Below are 15,100 nucleotides of genomic sequence, written 5' to 3'. Positions count from 1 at the left end.
ATATACCTCCTTCCTTTATCTCTCCACTCCTTAAGTGACATAGATTCTTCCAGAAACAAGGAAATAACAGCATCAAGTTCTGAGTCTTTATTTCAGGCAATGGTAGTCTCTGAGGGAAGACCAGAGAAAAGACAGGCCTTGTTCTCCACGTGGGTAAATCATGACGTCACATAAAAGCACTCAGACCTGCTGCCCACTGAGGAGAGGTTTGCTCTCACCAATGGGGCAAGAGCGGAAGACCCAGGGCAGACGTAGCCACTGGGTTCTACCGTGTGGCAGCTGGGGAAGGGGGACTGCTGAGCCTTGCTTCATAAGTCTTCGCCTGATATTAGGAGAAAAGCAGGGATACTGGTTAGTGGTGGTCAATGGCAACTTCTTTGTGCTTCTCCAAAAAAAAAAGACTAAACCTTAACCCAGGTTGACTTGGCCTTGATCCTGGCTCCCTGCTCTTCTCACCAAAAGGGTTTATCCTCTCTTATGTTTATGGTAAGCTCTGACCATTTCCCTCTCACCCTACAATCTTCCCTGCTTTGAGGACCTCAGCCCTCCAGGCCTAGGGATTTGCCTTTCTGGCAGGTGGAGAACTCAGTTCACCAGCCTCCTCCACTGTTGATATTATTCATAACAGCAGTCATTGAGATAATCATTTATTCCACTTTTGTTTCAGAACCAGGTGTTTTACTCACATTGTCTAGAGCCCTGAAAACAGCCCCACAGGACAGGTATTATGTTTCCTACTTTTCAGAGGCTCAGAAGGGTTAATCGACTTCCCCAGGGTCCCACCAGCAAGACTGCAGCCTAGACCTGTTGAACTTCCAAGTCTGGGCTCTTTCCTGGACTCTACACTTTCCCAAAGGGGTTGGTGGTTTCTTCCCATGAGGAAGAGTGGTGGTGGTAATAAGGGGTAAGGGAGTGGGAGCAGGATGGCGGGGATCTCACCTGTATATCAGAGATGCAAGCAACAAAGCTGTCAACACCAGCAAGATGCCCACAAACAGAGGAGCCGGCCTGAGGCCTGCTTCTTGCCCTATGGGTGGAATCCCAGATATGGCTACATTCAGTGTCTGCTTCCTCTAGTAGGTAACCTCTACCATCTCCCCGTGTCTTCATCCTACCTCTTGTCCAACTACCTACCAGGCATGACAAGCTGGGTGCTGACCATAGCCAGGCTATTGGCATCAGCCAAAGACACATTGAGGCAGTAGGTCCCTGAGCCACCCTTCAGAACCTGGTGCAAAACCAGCTGGCAGGCTGGGCTGGGGGGCACAGGCTGACACAGCCGCTGGGCAGGCGGCTGACACCCTGGCGATGAGATGTCCATGCAGGCTTCCTTGGGTAGCCTGGGAGAGATGTCAGCTTACGTCAGGGAATCTGGGAAGGGACACTAGACACCAGAGAACAGGCAGGGGTCACCCCAGGAGTTCTCAGGGCAACCGTGGGACACTCACCCGCCTTGGCAAGACACAGTCAGCTCAAATGCGTCTCCTTCGCTGGATGACACAGCCTGTAGGATCTCAGCACTCTCAATACCCTCTGCAAAGTGGCAAGATTTTAAGTCTGAGACTCCTCTATTTATCCTACCCCAAGGCCCATGGCCAGGAAAGTCTTCAGGCTGCCTCCCCAATCCCATTCTCCTGCCTTCATATGAAACCCCTGGGATTTGGGTATTCTCCTTGTCCAGCTGAGTAATTCTTTCCAAGGTGTGTGCTTCCACTGGGCAACCCTAAGCAGCACACGCCTCCCTCCACCAGCTCACGGACATGTAGGCAAGACTCACGGACATGTAGGCAAGACTCACGGACAATGTCCAGGGTGAGGGAAAAGGAGCCATAGCGATACAGAACACAATCCAGGGGGGCTTGGCGCTTCACCAGGACTAAGGTGTCATCCGGCAGGGGGCTCAGGGAGCCTGGCAGGAGAGGATTAAAGAGGCAAAGTCAAGAAGCAAATGACTAACCTGAAAACAAAGGGCCAACAGGCATTTTTCCAGGTAGAGTCAGAGCTACTGGATCCAGGCTTAGAATCAGACAAGAGCTAAGAACTCTCATTTTTTTAGATAAAGAAACAGGCCCAAGAGAAATGACTGCCCCAGAGTCACAGTGAGGGTTAGAGTCGGAATTTTAGAAATCCCAAATGTTTATCACACCATACACTGGGCCAGGTCCTGGGTCAGACATCTGACGTGTTAAAAGTCATTATAGTGTCACTATCGCCCTCCTCCCTTTTTAGTGTTCCAACCACAATTCCAGGTAAACCTACTTTGAGATGGGAATCCAGGGGTGGGAAGTGGTGTCAGAAAGATTTCTGTGTGTTTACACTTAATCAGAAAATGAGGTATAAGTATTATCTGATGATCACATGGGGCTTTCTAGGTGGCTCATTACTGCCAATGTGGGTTTAATATCTGGGCAGGGAAAATCCCCTGGAGAAGGGAATGGCCACCCACTCCAGTATTCTTGCCTGGAGAATTCCATGGACAGACGAGCCTGGTGGGCCACAGTCCATGAGGTCGCAAAGAGTCAGACACAACTGAGCACTGCCACCTGCTCCCTGAACCACAGACTGCTCCCTGAACTTCTCTTCAGAGAAGGAGAAGCAATAAGCCCTCTCTCCATGGCCTAGGAGAAGGCCCTGTTTTCCTGAACTCTGGATCTATTCTGTGCCATTAAGAGGGACTTAGGGGGTTTTAAAACCAGTGAAGATTCTGAGGGGACTCCACTGCTAAGCTAAGGATTGGGTACCATCTGGGTCCTGAGCAATTCTTTCAGGTCTTCAGAGCAGTGACAAATGCCCACCTCTATGAACTCATTCGTGGTGGCCCCCTTACCTGCAGTACCTTCTGTAGGCATGAATGGGCTGGTATTTGAACCCGCAGGCTCAGGAGTGGACACCTCTCCAGCTGTGGTCTCCACCAGCTCTGGAGTTGTTCCCCATGTAACCGTGGCTCCAGAGGGCTCTGTAGTTGACACTTCAGGTGTCCTACCTGTACCCTTTGCAGTTGGCATCTCTGCTGGTGTGGTACTTAAGACTTCGGAGGTTGCCACCTGCTCAGGTGTGGTACCTACACCCTCTGTGGTTGGCACCCACCCGACTGTGGTGCCAGGGGCCTCTGCAGTTGGCACCTGGCCAGGTGTGGTGCCTATGACTTCTGTAGTAGGTACTTGGCCAGCTGTGCTTCCAGGGGCCTCTGCAGTTGTCACATGCCTATCTGTGGTGCCTGGAACTGGAGAGAAGCCACAGGAGGTGAGAGGAATGGCAGCCTGCAGCACCACCTGTGCAGTGACTGGGCCAGACTCTAGGTAAGTGTGAGTGGCCATGAGTGCCCGAGAGATCAGGGTCCCTGTACTGTCACCAAAGTCCCAGGTGTAGGAAAGGTCAGCCCCAGCCAAATAGCCACTGGGATCATGGAGCTGGAGGGCAAAGGTCAGAGGCTGCTTTCTCAGGAAGCGCTTGTTCCTTCCATCCAAGGCCTGCAGCTGAGACACACTCACGGAGAAGGGCACCTGGTCTGGGATTGGAGTCAGAGAAAGTGAGAACCATAAGTTCTTTCTTTCAGCTGCTTCTTTCACAGCTATATTTTTCAACCAACCCAAGCTGCCTGGCCCTTCACGGGCTCCAAGCCCCACATCCCTCTGCCCACATCTTCCTGGTTCTGCCCCTGCAAGGTTACACACCATTTCCTCTTTCCCCTATCCTGTCCAGCCCAGCCTCCACACCTTCTCCTGCCCTGCAGCTGGCCTTGTCCCCTCCTCAGTCCTTACCAGTAATGGTGAAGGTTGAACTGGAGTGAGCGAGGGGCACATAGCTCTGGGACCCCCGGCGGTGGTAGACAGTCACTTCCATGTTATGTGTGCCCAGCACGGCCTTGTCTGTCCCAATGCTGAATCCAGACACTGGGCCCCCCAGAACTTGCCAGTATTGGTCTGAGGTTTTTGGGAAGAAGAGTAGGAAAAGGGGTTACTAGTCAAAGGAGACTGGGGCAGGGTTAGAGACGGAACCAGAGAAGAAAGGTCAGGAGATGTATCAAGAATAGTTATTTCAGAGAGTGTAAGCTTGAATATGTTGGGCAGGAAAGGAGTCCTTATGAGAGGGTCCATGGGATGGGACTATAATTGGAGCAGGGCTCCCAGAAAGAAGTATAATAGAATTGACTAGGTGCTGTAGAAGAGGAAGGAGTCATGGGAGAAGTGAAGATTAGGGAAACTCACAGAATTTAGGGATGAGACCAAAAGAAAGGTAGGAAGGAGTGAATTTAAGTGTGAATGAAGGGGGACTCTTACCCCAGGTCTTCCAGACATAAACAAAGCATCTTTTCTGAGATAAAGGGCCAGAAGGGCAGGCCCCACCATCGGGGAAGATGCAGGTATCATCAGGTTCCTGGGGATATACCAGCTGTCCTCCCCACACCTGGCTCCCTGAAAAGAAGACACCAAGTCTCCCTCAATCCCTGGCATTCCTTACTGTACACCAAAACCTTTAACATGACTCCCAAAGAGGGGCTCCAGGAATACTGCCTAGCTACCAATATACATTCTCCTTGGTATAACTTACTTGGAGTGGTAGAAGGGAGAATGGAAACTATAAAAGATTCCTGTGTATATACTTAAGGGGTTTCGCAGGTGGCTCAGTGGTAAAGAGTACACCTGCCAATGCAGGAAACACAGGAGATGAGGATTCAATCCCTGTGTTGAAAGATCCTCTGGAGGAAGAAGTGGCAACCTGCTCCAGTATTCTTGCCTGGGCAATCCCATGGGCAGAGGAGCTTTTGCAGGCTACAGTCCATGGGGTCGCAAAGAGTCAGACACGACTGAACCACTGAGCACACACATGTATATTCTTACACTGGAAACAAATTGGTAGGGCATGTATCAAAATGTCTAGGATGATGTGCTCTAGCTAGTGGAATAAAAGTAAAAATAACAACATCAACTAATACTGTAGGCTAGGACCTGGGTTTGATCCCTGAGTTGGGAAGATCCCCTGGAGGAGTGCATGGCAACCCACTCCAGTATTCTTGCCTGCAGACTCCACATGGACAGAGGAGTCTGATGGGCTACAGTCCATGGGGTTGCAAAGCGTCTAAACTAAGCCTAAGCACAGCACAGGACAGGCTTTATGCTAAAATCTTTATATATTATCACACTTTAATCCTTACAACAACCTTTTAAAGTGTTATCATCCCCATTCTATAGATAAGGGAATGGAAGCATAAAACAATTCAGTGACTTGTCCAGGGTCACATACTCATAACCAGTTTAAATCCAAGTCTATCCAACTTCTATGTCCACTGGGTCTTCTGTGCCCCGTTTGGGGAACTATAATTTTTTTTTCTTTTTGCTTTATCTGTGTTTTCTAATTTTTCTGCAGTGAATATGTGTTACATATATAATTTGTTAAAAAAAAAAGCAGGAAGAAGAGGAAAAAGGGGAGGATTCCTTGAGTTCATTGGAGATACCGGGGATACCAGGGATTCTGAACCTTGGGAAGGAGGTGGAGAGGTACTCACCATTGATGATGGTGTTGTTGGCCCAGATGACCTGCCCATCAGGCAACACCTTTTGGCTTTTAGGAAAGTGCAAGGCAACAGAGAAGGAGGCATTTGCCCCAATCAGTGTAGGCCCATCATTGCTGACCTTCAGGGATACGTGGCCACCTGAAAAGGGCAGCTGCGTTAGCTCCTTGGCTTCTCCTCCCCGTATGCCTTTCCCTTCCCTATCTTTCCAAATACATTCAACCCCGTTCCCTTCCTCACCCCGTTTCCACCATATCCTCCCTGGAAATTGCCAACTTCCTACCTCTCCAGCAGTCAGGCCCCTGGCTTTCTGTCCACTCTGGATACAGCTGTCTGTTCCAAGCTTTAATTCTGAGCTGCCTTGAGACACCAAGCCAGTCCCTGTCTCTGGGTCCTAAAAAGGAAGATATACTATGAGGGCCCTCAAATCATTACTCACTCCTTTCTTAGGGGACAACACTGTCTGTGACACATCATTCATTCTCACATTCAAAGTGCATTAAAAAAATATATTTATTTAACTGCACTAGGACTTAGTTGCAGCATGAGGGATCTGCGATTAGCTGTGGCATGTGGGGTCAGGTAGTTGTGGCATGCAAACTCTTAGTTGTGACCTGTAGGATCTAGTTCCCTGACCTGAGATTGAACCCTGGTCCCCTGCATTGGGAGCACAGAGCCTTAGCCACTTGATGGACAACAAGGGAAGTCCCTTAAAGTGCATTTTAATCTACTGAATACCCACCACGTACCAGGCACTGGGCTAGGTGCAAAGAACTTAAGAAATGAAAAAGAGAAAAAAAAAAGAAATGAGAAAGAAATGGTTCTTAAGGGGTTCAGGTTAAAGTATATGAAATAGACATATACATAAATTGCTATAATCCAAGGCATTGCTTAATATGAGCCATAATAGACATGTACAATGTAAAACAAAATGATAGATTTTAAACAGGTAAATTGCACTCTGGTCGACTGGGGAAGACTCAGTAAATAGTTGGCCTGGGGCATAAAGCATTCTAGGCAGAAGGCCCAGCATGAGCAGATGCATGGAAGTATGGAAGCACATGGCATGATAGGAGACCACTAGCAATGTGGCTGATGTACATCGTGAGAGATTAAGCCAAGAAGATGGAGTGGGGGCTTTGAGTGCCAGGCAAATAGTTTGGACTTTATCCTGTAGGCAAGGGAAATATGATTTTGTTTGTTGTACTGACATATGGCACATACCACAAAATTTACCCTTCAAAAGCTTTTTGAATATGATCAGATTTGTGTTTTAGAAGGATCGCTTTGGCAAGCAGTGAGGAGGATGGACTAGAAGCAAGTAGAAATTGGGAGTGGGGACAAACAAAATGATTATAACTGACCAAGAAAGAGGTCTGAAAAAAAGTGATGTGATGGCTCTGCATGTGCCTCCCCAAGGTCCAACAGCTATCAGCATTTTGTCACATTTGCTTTATCTATCCTTTATTTTTGTTGTTTGTTTGTTTTTTGGCTGAAGCATTCAAAAGCAGATCCCAGACATCATGTTATTTTAAAACCCTACAAATTCAGTAGGTTTCTGTAAAAAAAAAAAAAGAATATTTTCTTAAATAAACACAATGTTAATTCACACTAGACAAAATTATCAAACTCAGTCCATGCAAAATTTCATGAAATATAGAAAAATGTCTTCTTATGATTTAAAAAATCTGATCCAAAAAGTAAGCACAATATTTTAAGAGCCTTGGGTGGACACATATGAACAGAATATTTCCAGAATACAATAACAAACACAGTAAAAGAAAAAGACTTGAAACCACACTGTGAATGAGGGAAGTCAGATCAAGGAGAAGTTCCAAGAAGTCTGTGAGACCAGGGATCTAGAGAAAGGGGGCACCGGGGTACAATGTAGATATTTCTGCACATCACAGACTATCCTCACTCTATCTCTAACATGTACCAGAAACCTGGTTGATTCTCCTGGGGGACGATCTAGAATCATCCCGCTGAATATCTCAACACAAGAACAAGAGAATCATAAGATGCCCCATTCTTTCTCCACTCCCAATCCTCCCTCCTCAGAGCAGCACGAGACATTCCAGACCCTCTCACCACCCCCACCCCTTGCTCCTGTCACGAGGCCCCAATCCCCAGAGCCCTTTCATGTGATGCTCAGCTGAGACCCCTCTGCCTATCTCTTCCAGCCCCAGAACAAAAGCCTGGGCTGTGTTCACCCATGCCCATCCCAAAGGGGGGATGAGGCGCCTCTTTACCCTTCTATCCAAACACCACATTCGCTTTCTCCTCACTTAAAATACCCTATCCAAAGTGCTTAAGACAAAGCCTAAATGAGTTTCCACTCATTTTACTACCTTGGCACCCATGTTCCAGCTCACTGTTCAGAGCATCTCAAAATTAGGGCCACAGAGACATACTGTTCTCTCACCCGTCCAGGTAGATGGGGTTGTTTTCAGGTTCAGTCCCAACTGCCTGAACACATACGCACCCAAATCTTCATGTGGGGAGGGAGCTCAGTTGCCCATGTCCTCACTAAATCAAATGGATGAGAAACACCTGAAGCACTGCTGCTATCTTCCACTTTAGGGAGAGAAAAACCAGAGCAGGTGTGTAACCCTAAACTCACACTTGTTCATCCACACATCCCACACTCACCTTCTGTGGCCCCTACAGCCAGAAGAACACTCATCAGAGCCACATGGAGAAGGTATTTTCTCAGCACCAGATCCATCCTGTTTTTCCTTCCAGCAACCAAAGACTCTGGGGCATTTGACAAACCCCTGTATAAGAAGGGGGTGCTCATTTGCATAGCCCTTCCTCCCCTCCCTCCAGGCAAACCCTGGGAGGAGCAGAAGGACCTGAGAGACAGAACCGAGGAGGGATCCTGGTCCCTGGACATCATGCTACTCATTGACAGTTTCTGGCTTCACAGGGTCAGTCTCATCTTAAAGCACTCCATCTCCCCTCGCGGGGAAAAAATGACTGAAGGGCAGCTACAAAACATAACACGTAACGGACACACAGGGTTCATCATTGGAGAGTGGATTAATCTATTGTGAGTCAAACCAGGAACCTCTCAAAATAACTGTAGAAGCAGTGACCCTGGGTCCAAAAACAGACAGTATTGGGGTAGGCTGAGAGAAGTGGGACAACGACTCTTCGGAGCCCCAGGAAACCCTTACAATGAGATTTCCAGTTTTCTGCTTTCAGAGGAGGCTCCAGGGCGAGGTGGAATTTAATCTTAGGTCAATACATATTTTCCTTAGGGTGGTGAAAACGGTGATTAGAGATCAGGAAATCCCTATAGACTCAGGACACAGAGAGAAAACTCGATCCCAAATCAGATACTTGGAAAAAGGTGTTCAGCCTCCCCATCCAGATAAAAATTTATCCTTAATACTCCTCGGAACTAAAGTTGCTCGGGGTGGGGTCGTTTGCAGCGAGGGACACAGGGCTGGCCCCGCCCTCTCTGACGTAGACCAATAGGAAGATCTGAGGGAGGAGCCAGGGAAACGCGGGAAGGAGAGGCGGGGCTTCTGGTGGCGGTAGGGAACTAGAGGGGGGAGGCGGCAATATTGTTTCAAGTTGGACAAATTGACAAGAGCGAGAGATACACTACGTTCCATTCCGACCTCGGGTCGCGGTGCTGGGCCCTGTTTCCCTCCTCGGCCCCCGAGAGCTGGGTGCCGTTTTCTGCAGGTTCCCAGGCCCCAGCTCCAGGGCCGGGCTGACCCGACTCGCTAGCGCTTCATGGAGAACTTCCAAAAAGTGGAAAAGATCGGAGAGGGCACGTACGGAGTTGTGTACAAAGCCAAAAACAAGTTGACGGGAGAAGTGGTGGCGCTTAAAAAAATCCGCCTGGACACGTGAGTGGCCTCTGTACCCGGGACTCCTGACTCGGGAGCTCCTTGAGTGCCCCCCACCCCCACCGCAACAGGCGGGTAGCCTTCCAGGGACCGGAAGGTAGCAGGGAGGGAAGTCTTTCGAAGTGGAGAGGTGGGTTGAAGGACGAGTAGAGGGTTTCCCGGTGGAGACTATAGGGTAGTGTAGAATCCATGGGAAATTTCCTCCCCAAAGGCAGGCGATGTCCCCAAATGTACAGTCAGAAAGAGTCAGGAAGAGGAAGGAGCCTTTTGAGATGGGATCCAGGACTCCCCGACGAGGAGATGGGTTTTGTGATAAGTGGTAAAGAGCACCCTTATAAATGACTAGACCAGCCCTCAGTGCCCCAACCCCACCCGCATCTTAGAATTCTCTCTTTCAAAAGAATGGCAGTTGAACCTTACTGGCACCTCTAGAGAGGCTGGGTGTTGTTACTTCCACACACACACACTTTTCCCTCTTTTAACTTCACCTTCACCAAGAGGCTTTGCTAACCTAACCCTGGGCAAAGAAGATATGATGATCTTAATGGGTCTAAAAAGACACTCCTGTCTATCCATGATTTAACCCCTGACGCACCCTTTCTCTCACTTAATTAGGGGATGCTGGGTTGGTGGGGGCTGGGGGTGGGGTGGGGGGAATGATTGTACTGCTGAGGGAAAAGGAATATTTGTAACCACATTCCCATCTCTGCTTTCTCAACTTCTCCAAGTGAGACAGAGGGTGTACCCAGTACTGCCATACGAGAGATCTCTCTGCTTAAGGAGCTTAATCACCCTAATATTGTCAAGTAAGTATGTATCTGGGAGGTGGGAGGTGCTCTGACAGTAAAGGAAAATGTCTTCTGTTTGTATTGTCTGGGCCTTTCTCTCCCTCACGTGTATTCCTGGACCTCCCCCTTCCCTAGGCTGCTGGATGTCATTCACACAGAAAACAAACTCTACCTTGTTTTTGAGTTTCTGCACCAGGATCTCAAGAAATTCATGGATGCCTCTGCACTCACTGGCATTCCTCTTCCGCTCATAAAGGTACTCCTTCTCATCAACTCCTCCCCAACATGGGCATGTTTTGGGGGTCCGGACTGAAGGCAGGCAGTCCGGACTGAGTGTTGATTTATCTTGGTTTCCTTCCCAGCCCTCACCCCCTCTACACACACACGCACACACCTTTTCTTGTGGCTCTTTCACTGCTCATTATGCTTTTAACCCTAGGGCTGGGCAGGGGAATCAAAGAAGTTGAAACTCTAGTAAGTCAACTTAACAGCTCAGGTGGAAGGTTCTTGAGATGAAACTCGGATAAATGGGACTGGGGGGTACTTGGTAGATGCCTCCAGAAAGCCCTTCCACCTGTTTGGTGGGAGAAATAGCCAGTGAGTCTCTGTTGTCCATTTTTCTGGGTTCCTTACTCCGGAAGCTACTTTCGATCAACCAACAAACATCCAACACACATTTATTGAACACTTTCGATGTGCTGGTCCACGATATGGAACATAAATGCAAAACTGAACGAGACCTGATCTAATCCTCAATGGGTTGACAGTCCAACTGGAGAAATAGCTTGAAAACATATAATTACAATTTAACTAGTAAAGGCTTTAGTAGAACTTTGGAGTTACAGAGGAGACCCTAATCTGCTCACGGTGGTGGAAAAACAGAGTCTTTTCTCTCCCCTTGTCAGAGCTACTTGTTCCAGCTGCTCCAGGGCCTAGCTTTCTGCCACTCTCATCGGGTCCTGCACCGAGACCTTAAACCTCAGAATCTGCTTATCAACGCAGATGGGTCCATCAAGCTAGCAGACTTCGGACTAGCCAGAGCTTTTGGGGTCCCTGTTCGTACTTATACCCACGAGGTGAGTCCTCCTCTGCATGTCTTCTCTGAACTTCCTGGGAGGTGTTAACAAGGACATTCATAGAGTTTTTAGTAACGATCTGGCCAGCAGTTTCTCACTAGATGGAAAGTATTTCTGACACCACAAGAGGTCTTAGAGTATGCACAGAATTCATATATTGATAGATACCGAGCCAGGAGACAGGTGGAAGGCATGAAATTTAAAATTATGACTGTTGGCCTCAAGTTTTCCAAGAAGGTTGCAAATTGGGGGTTCAGAATATATGTTCCCCAGAACCATGGATTAGGCTAACTCTGGGCTAAGAAGTTGTACCCAGTTATTTCACTTAGGGGCAGTGAGAGTGAAGGGAAGGATGGAGGGATAGAAGTTGCTTGTGAAGAAATTGAGTTAGCAGAATAGTGTTTAGGAACTGACGTGTGGATATCTTCATGTCCTGTACTCTTTTCCTCAGGTGGTGACTCTGTGGTACCGAGCACCGGAAATCCTTCTGGGCTGCAAATACTACTCCACAGCAGTGGACATATGGAGCCTCGGTTGCATCTTTGCTGAGATGGTATGGAGGCATGCCCATGGTCTACTCAGCCCACTCCTTCCCACACTCAAGAACAACAGAACTGTTTCTTGGCCCAGACCCATGGTCCTTCTCTTATCACAGGGTTCCTCCTTTAGAGTAGCACAAAGGGGGTCATGGAGAAAGGAGAGGGCTGTCATCCCTGATGTCAACCACAATGTTAGGATAGCCTCAAACAGCTTAGCATCCAGTATACAAAGCTTATCTCCAAACTGAGCTAAATCATTTCTGCAACTGTGCTAGCTTTAGCCTATATATATTTGGGAAAATAAGTTCCATTTAGCATCTCCTTCATTTGCCTATAGACCTTATTTTAGGGCATCAGGAAGTGGTGAGGCCAGCTGTATTCACCTTATCCACACCTTTTATTTAAACTGCAGACATGTCCCCCCCTCAACCTCTGGCTTTTCAGATTGAAGGATCCCTGAGGCCCAGCCTTATAAGGGAGCTCTCATTCCCTTTAATACAACAGTGGAGTGAGCTGAGTTTTCAAATCAAGTCAGCAGTATGTTTTATGGTCCCTTATCTGGGTTGTATCTGGGGGCATGGAGACCATTAGCCCATATATATAACATGCATTTATCCCCCAGTGCAATACTTTACAATTACCCATATACGTCTCTCAATTCATCAAAAAATATTTGTTAAGCACCTAGTGTGTACCCAGCACCATGCTAGGTGCTGTGGGGAACACAGAAGAAATGGAAGACACAGTCTCTGCCCGCTGTGCTCCTATCTAGAAGTGGCTGCATCACAAGGAGGGGGGATGACCGCAGTGTCTACCCCATACCCCGTGAGTGGCTTGACATCCCTTTGCTACATGTCAGTGGCACCCCAGACATTCATCCCCTCCCAGCCCCACCCAGCCTTGGGGATCTGCAAAGCCATGGTTGGGGGAAGGAAGGAGGGGGTGAGGAGGCAGATGAAGGGACTTCATTGTCTCAGGCTCTGTGTGATTGACCCCATGAAAGACCCTGGGGAGGGAGTCATGGGGCCCTACTGACCTTCTACTGCCTGTGGGAACCTCCATTATCCTTTGGGCAGTTCTGATTGACGTCAATGTCGGTCTTGGCCTTTCCTTTTTCCGCATTTTCAGGTGACCCGCCGGGCCCTATTCCCCGGAGATTCTGAGATCGACCAACTCTTCCGGATCTTTCGGACCCTGGGAACCCCAGATGAGGTGGTTTGGCCAGGAGTTACTTCTATGCCTGATTATAAGCCAAGTTTCCCCAAGTGGGCCAGGCAGGATTTTAGCAAAGTGGTGCCTCCCCTGGATGAAGATGGACGGAGCTTGTTATCGGTGAGACTAGGGAGTGGGCATCCATTTCCTCTTGTTCCCTCCCCCAGGGCAGGGTTTTTCTAGCATGAAGGAAGAATGAGGCCCTGGACTCCTGGTCTCAGCATTTCCCTTGTCTCTGCTTCCCTCTTGTTGGTGCACCCATTAGATACAGGGAGGAGGAAATGGGAACTCAGGGTGAAAGGAATTCTGTTTCCCAGTTTCTCAATACCTGCTGCCCATTTAGTCCATTACCACATTACTGAAGTCAGCATGCATCTCTCCCTCCAGCAAATGCTGCACTACGACCCTAACAAGCGGATTTCAGCCAAGGCAGCTCTGGCTCACCCTTTCTTCCAAGATGTGACCAAGCCAGTACCTCACCTTCGACTCTGATCGCCTTCTCAAGCCTGTACCCCCAGTATTACCCTCTTCTCCAGTGTGAGTGTGATCTGGCTCAGCCCGGGCACTTAGCTCACTGATCTTGTCTGGTTGCCTTAGCACTCACCTGCCCCTCTTACCCAGTCCACTCTGGAGTGATGGGGTGGAGGGAAAAAATAGGTGGAAATGAAAGGACGCTTCAGTATTAGATGCACTTAAGTCAGCCTCCACTACCCTCTCTCCCTCCTCTTAGTTGTTGCTTAAGAGGGCTGGTATTTTAAAAAAAGAAAGAAAGAAAGAAAGACTTTCTCCTCCATCCACATAGGTTTCCCATCCCAGTCTCTGAAAGCCCCACTATTATTATTTTCTGTATCTGGGATGATAAAGACCCCAAGCCTCCAGAGCCACTGTGTAAGGCCAACTTATAGCAGTAGGGGCTAAGTTGGAACCTTTGAAAACCAAGCAAAACAAAAACATTATGGAGGGGCCTGTTTCAAAGAATTAGGTTAAAAAAAAATAGATCCAACCGGTTTATACCCTAGTTTTAGTGTTTCATCTCACCTAACATCTGGGAGACTCAAGACTCCCAGTCTCTGTGGTCCCAGTGGGGCTGCAGTAGAAATGATGGCTCCTAGGCTTCTTGCCTGTCCCTCCTATGGGCAAGATGTGTCTAGGAGGCTCTGGGACAGGGACTGTGCTTCACCTTGGCCTTATGAGGCAAGTGAAAGGTGTTTGAATTGTTCTCTTTTTAAGATTCTTAAGGTGCTAGGTGCCATCTTCCTCTGAAGGCCACCCTGTAAAAGTTAAGGTTGAAACATCATTTTGAGAATTCTGACACTTAGGGCTGTGACTGAGTGGGGACATTGGGGAAAAAATATTTCTTTAAAAGAAGGATGAACAATTATATTTATATTTCAGGTTATAGTAGTTTTTTAAGTGGGAATGGGTGGGGATTTGTTGCCATGTGCACCTTGGGGTTTGTAATGCAAATATGTTGTGTTTTTTTAAAAAAACCTTTTTTTCTTTTTATGATTTTGTCTCTCTTCTCCCACCTTTTGTCTTTGAGTGTTCTTGCTGTTAATATTATTTGTAAGTTAGTTTGTAACTGATTAAAAAAAGTTCCTAGTTTTACAGTTCATCTCTTTCCGCTTTTGTGTATTTATTGAAAGAATGGTGTGAGAGAGAATATGGATGTATGTGATAATAGATTTAAGACCCCTCTTAATCTGTCTGAGAACGGCTTCCCACCTCTCTCCATTTCGACCTCTGTGATGCAGTGGACAGTGTACGGGTGGGCGAAGCGGGAATTATTGCCCCCATTTTACGGCTGAGGAAAGTTAAGTTTATGCATTTCCTACTTCACTTTCCCCTAAACCTGCGCGTCTCACCACCCTACCCACCACCTATATCACACACACACATACATACAAGGCTCCAGTTCGAGATTTGCAATGTTTGTTAGGGCTCAGGAGCAGCACTACGTTGGAAGTGAGCTCCAAGGGAATTCGCATTGACGCTGCGTTTCCCAATAAGTTTGCCTTTTTTTCTTTTCTTTTTGCATATTACAGAGTTTTTCAAATATATTTATTCATATTTAAATATGATTCTGAATGTATCAACCGTCTGTACGAAA

At 47.8% G+C, this 15,100-nt stretch overlaps 2 protein-coding genes across 3 annotated transcripts; one reads left to right on the top strand and one right to left on the bottom strand.

The window, feature by feature from the left end:
- Positions 1-180: 180 nt before the first annotated feature.
- On the bottom strand, positions 181-8,240 carry PMEL (premelanosome protein). The gene is made up of 11 exons (XM_052640988.1): positions 8,165-8,240; positions 5,796-5,906; positions 5,507-5,653; positions 4,281-4,415; positions 3,762-3,923; positions 2,828-3,508; positions 1,799-1,909; positions 1,449-1,533; positions 1,135-1,340; positions 940-1,027; positions 181-322 (listed from the first exon to the last, which is right to left on the bottom strand). The coding sequence occupies exons 1-11, from the start codon at positions 8,238-8,240 to the stop codon at positions 181-183; spliced, it is 1,944 nt and encodes a 647-aa protein (XP_052496948.1).
- Positions 8,241-9,065: 825 nt separating this feature from the next.
- On the top strand, positions 9,066-14,507 carry CDK2 (cyclin dependent kinase 2). Of its 2 annotated transcripts, XM_052639915.1 has the most exons (8): positions 9,066-9,375; positions 10,104-10,181; positions 10,299-10,419; positions 11,069-11,239; positions 11,691-11,792; positions 12,460-12,603; positions 12,907-13,110; positions 13,378-14,507. In XM_052639915.1, exons 1-8 carry the CDS (start codon positions 9,260-9,262, stop codon positions 13,480-13,482), a joined length of 1,041 nt encoding a protein of 346 aa, XP_052495875.1. In that variant the 5' UTR covers positions 9,066-9,259; the 3' UTR covers positions 13,483-14,507. The 2 variants fall into 2 exon arrangements, with proteins under 2 accessions (XP_052495875.1, XP_052495876.1); XM_052639916.1 differs by lacking the exon at positions 12,460-12,603.
- Positions 14,508-15,100: the final 593 nt, after the last annotated feature.

The sequence above is a fragment of the Budorcas taxicolor genome, chromosome 5 (assembly GCF_023091745.1).
Source record: "Budorcas taxicolor isolate Tak-1 chromosome 5, Takin1.1, whole genome shotgun sequence".
Taxonomy (NCBI): domain Eukaryota; kingdom Metazoa; phylum Chordata; class Mammalia; order Artiodactyla; family Bovidae; genus Budorcas; species Budorcas taxicolor.
The sequence above is the reverse complement of the archived record's forward strand: the minus strand, read 5'-3'. Positions and strand labels throughout refer to the sequence as shown.

Excerpts from the sequence above, each read along its gene's own strand:
- PMEL (XM_052640988.1), bottom strand. The coding sequence starts at position 8,240 with ATGGATCTGGTGCTGAGAAAATACCTTCTCCATGTGGCTCTGATGAGT. Across the intron at positions 1,910-2,827 it reads GCCTACAGAAGGTACTGCAG|GCTCCCTGAGCCCCCTGCCG; the intron begins GTAAGGGGGCCA and ends CTCTCCTGCCAG. Across the intron at positions 1,028-1,134 it reads CACCCAGCTTGTCATGCCTG|GGCAAGAAGCAGGCCTCAGG; the intron begins GTAGGTAGTTGG and ends TTCCACCCATAG.
- CDK2 (XM_052639915.1), top strand. The coding sequence starts at position 9,260 with ATGGAGAACTTCCAAAAAGTGGAAAAGATCGGAGAGGGCACGTACGGA. Across the intron at positions 11,793-12,459 it reads GTTGCATCTTTGCTGAGATG|CACCTAGTGTGTACCCAGCA; the intron begins GTATGGAGGCAT and ends ATATTTGTTAAG. Across the intron at positions 13,111-13,377 it reads ATGGACGGAGCTTGTTATCG|CAAATGCTGCACTACGACCC; the intron begins GTGAGACTAGGG and ends CTCTCCCTCCAG.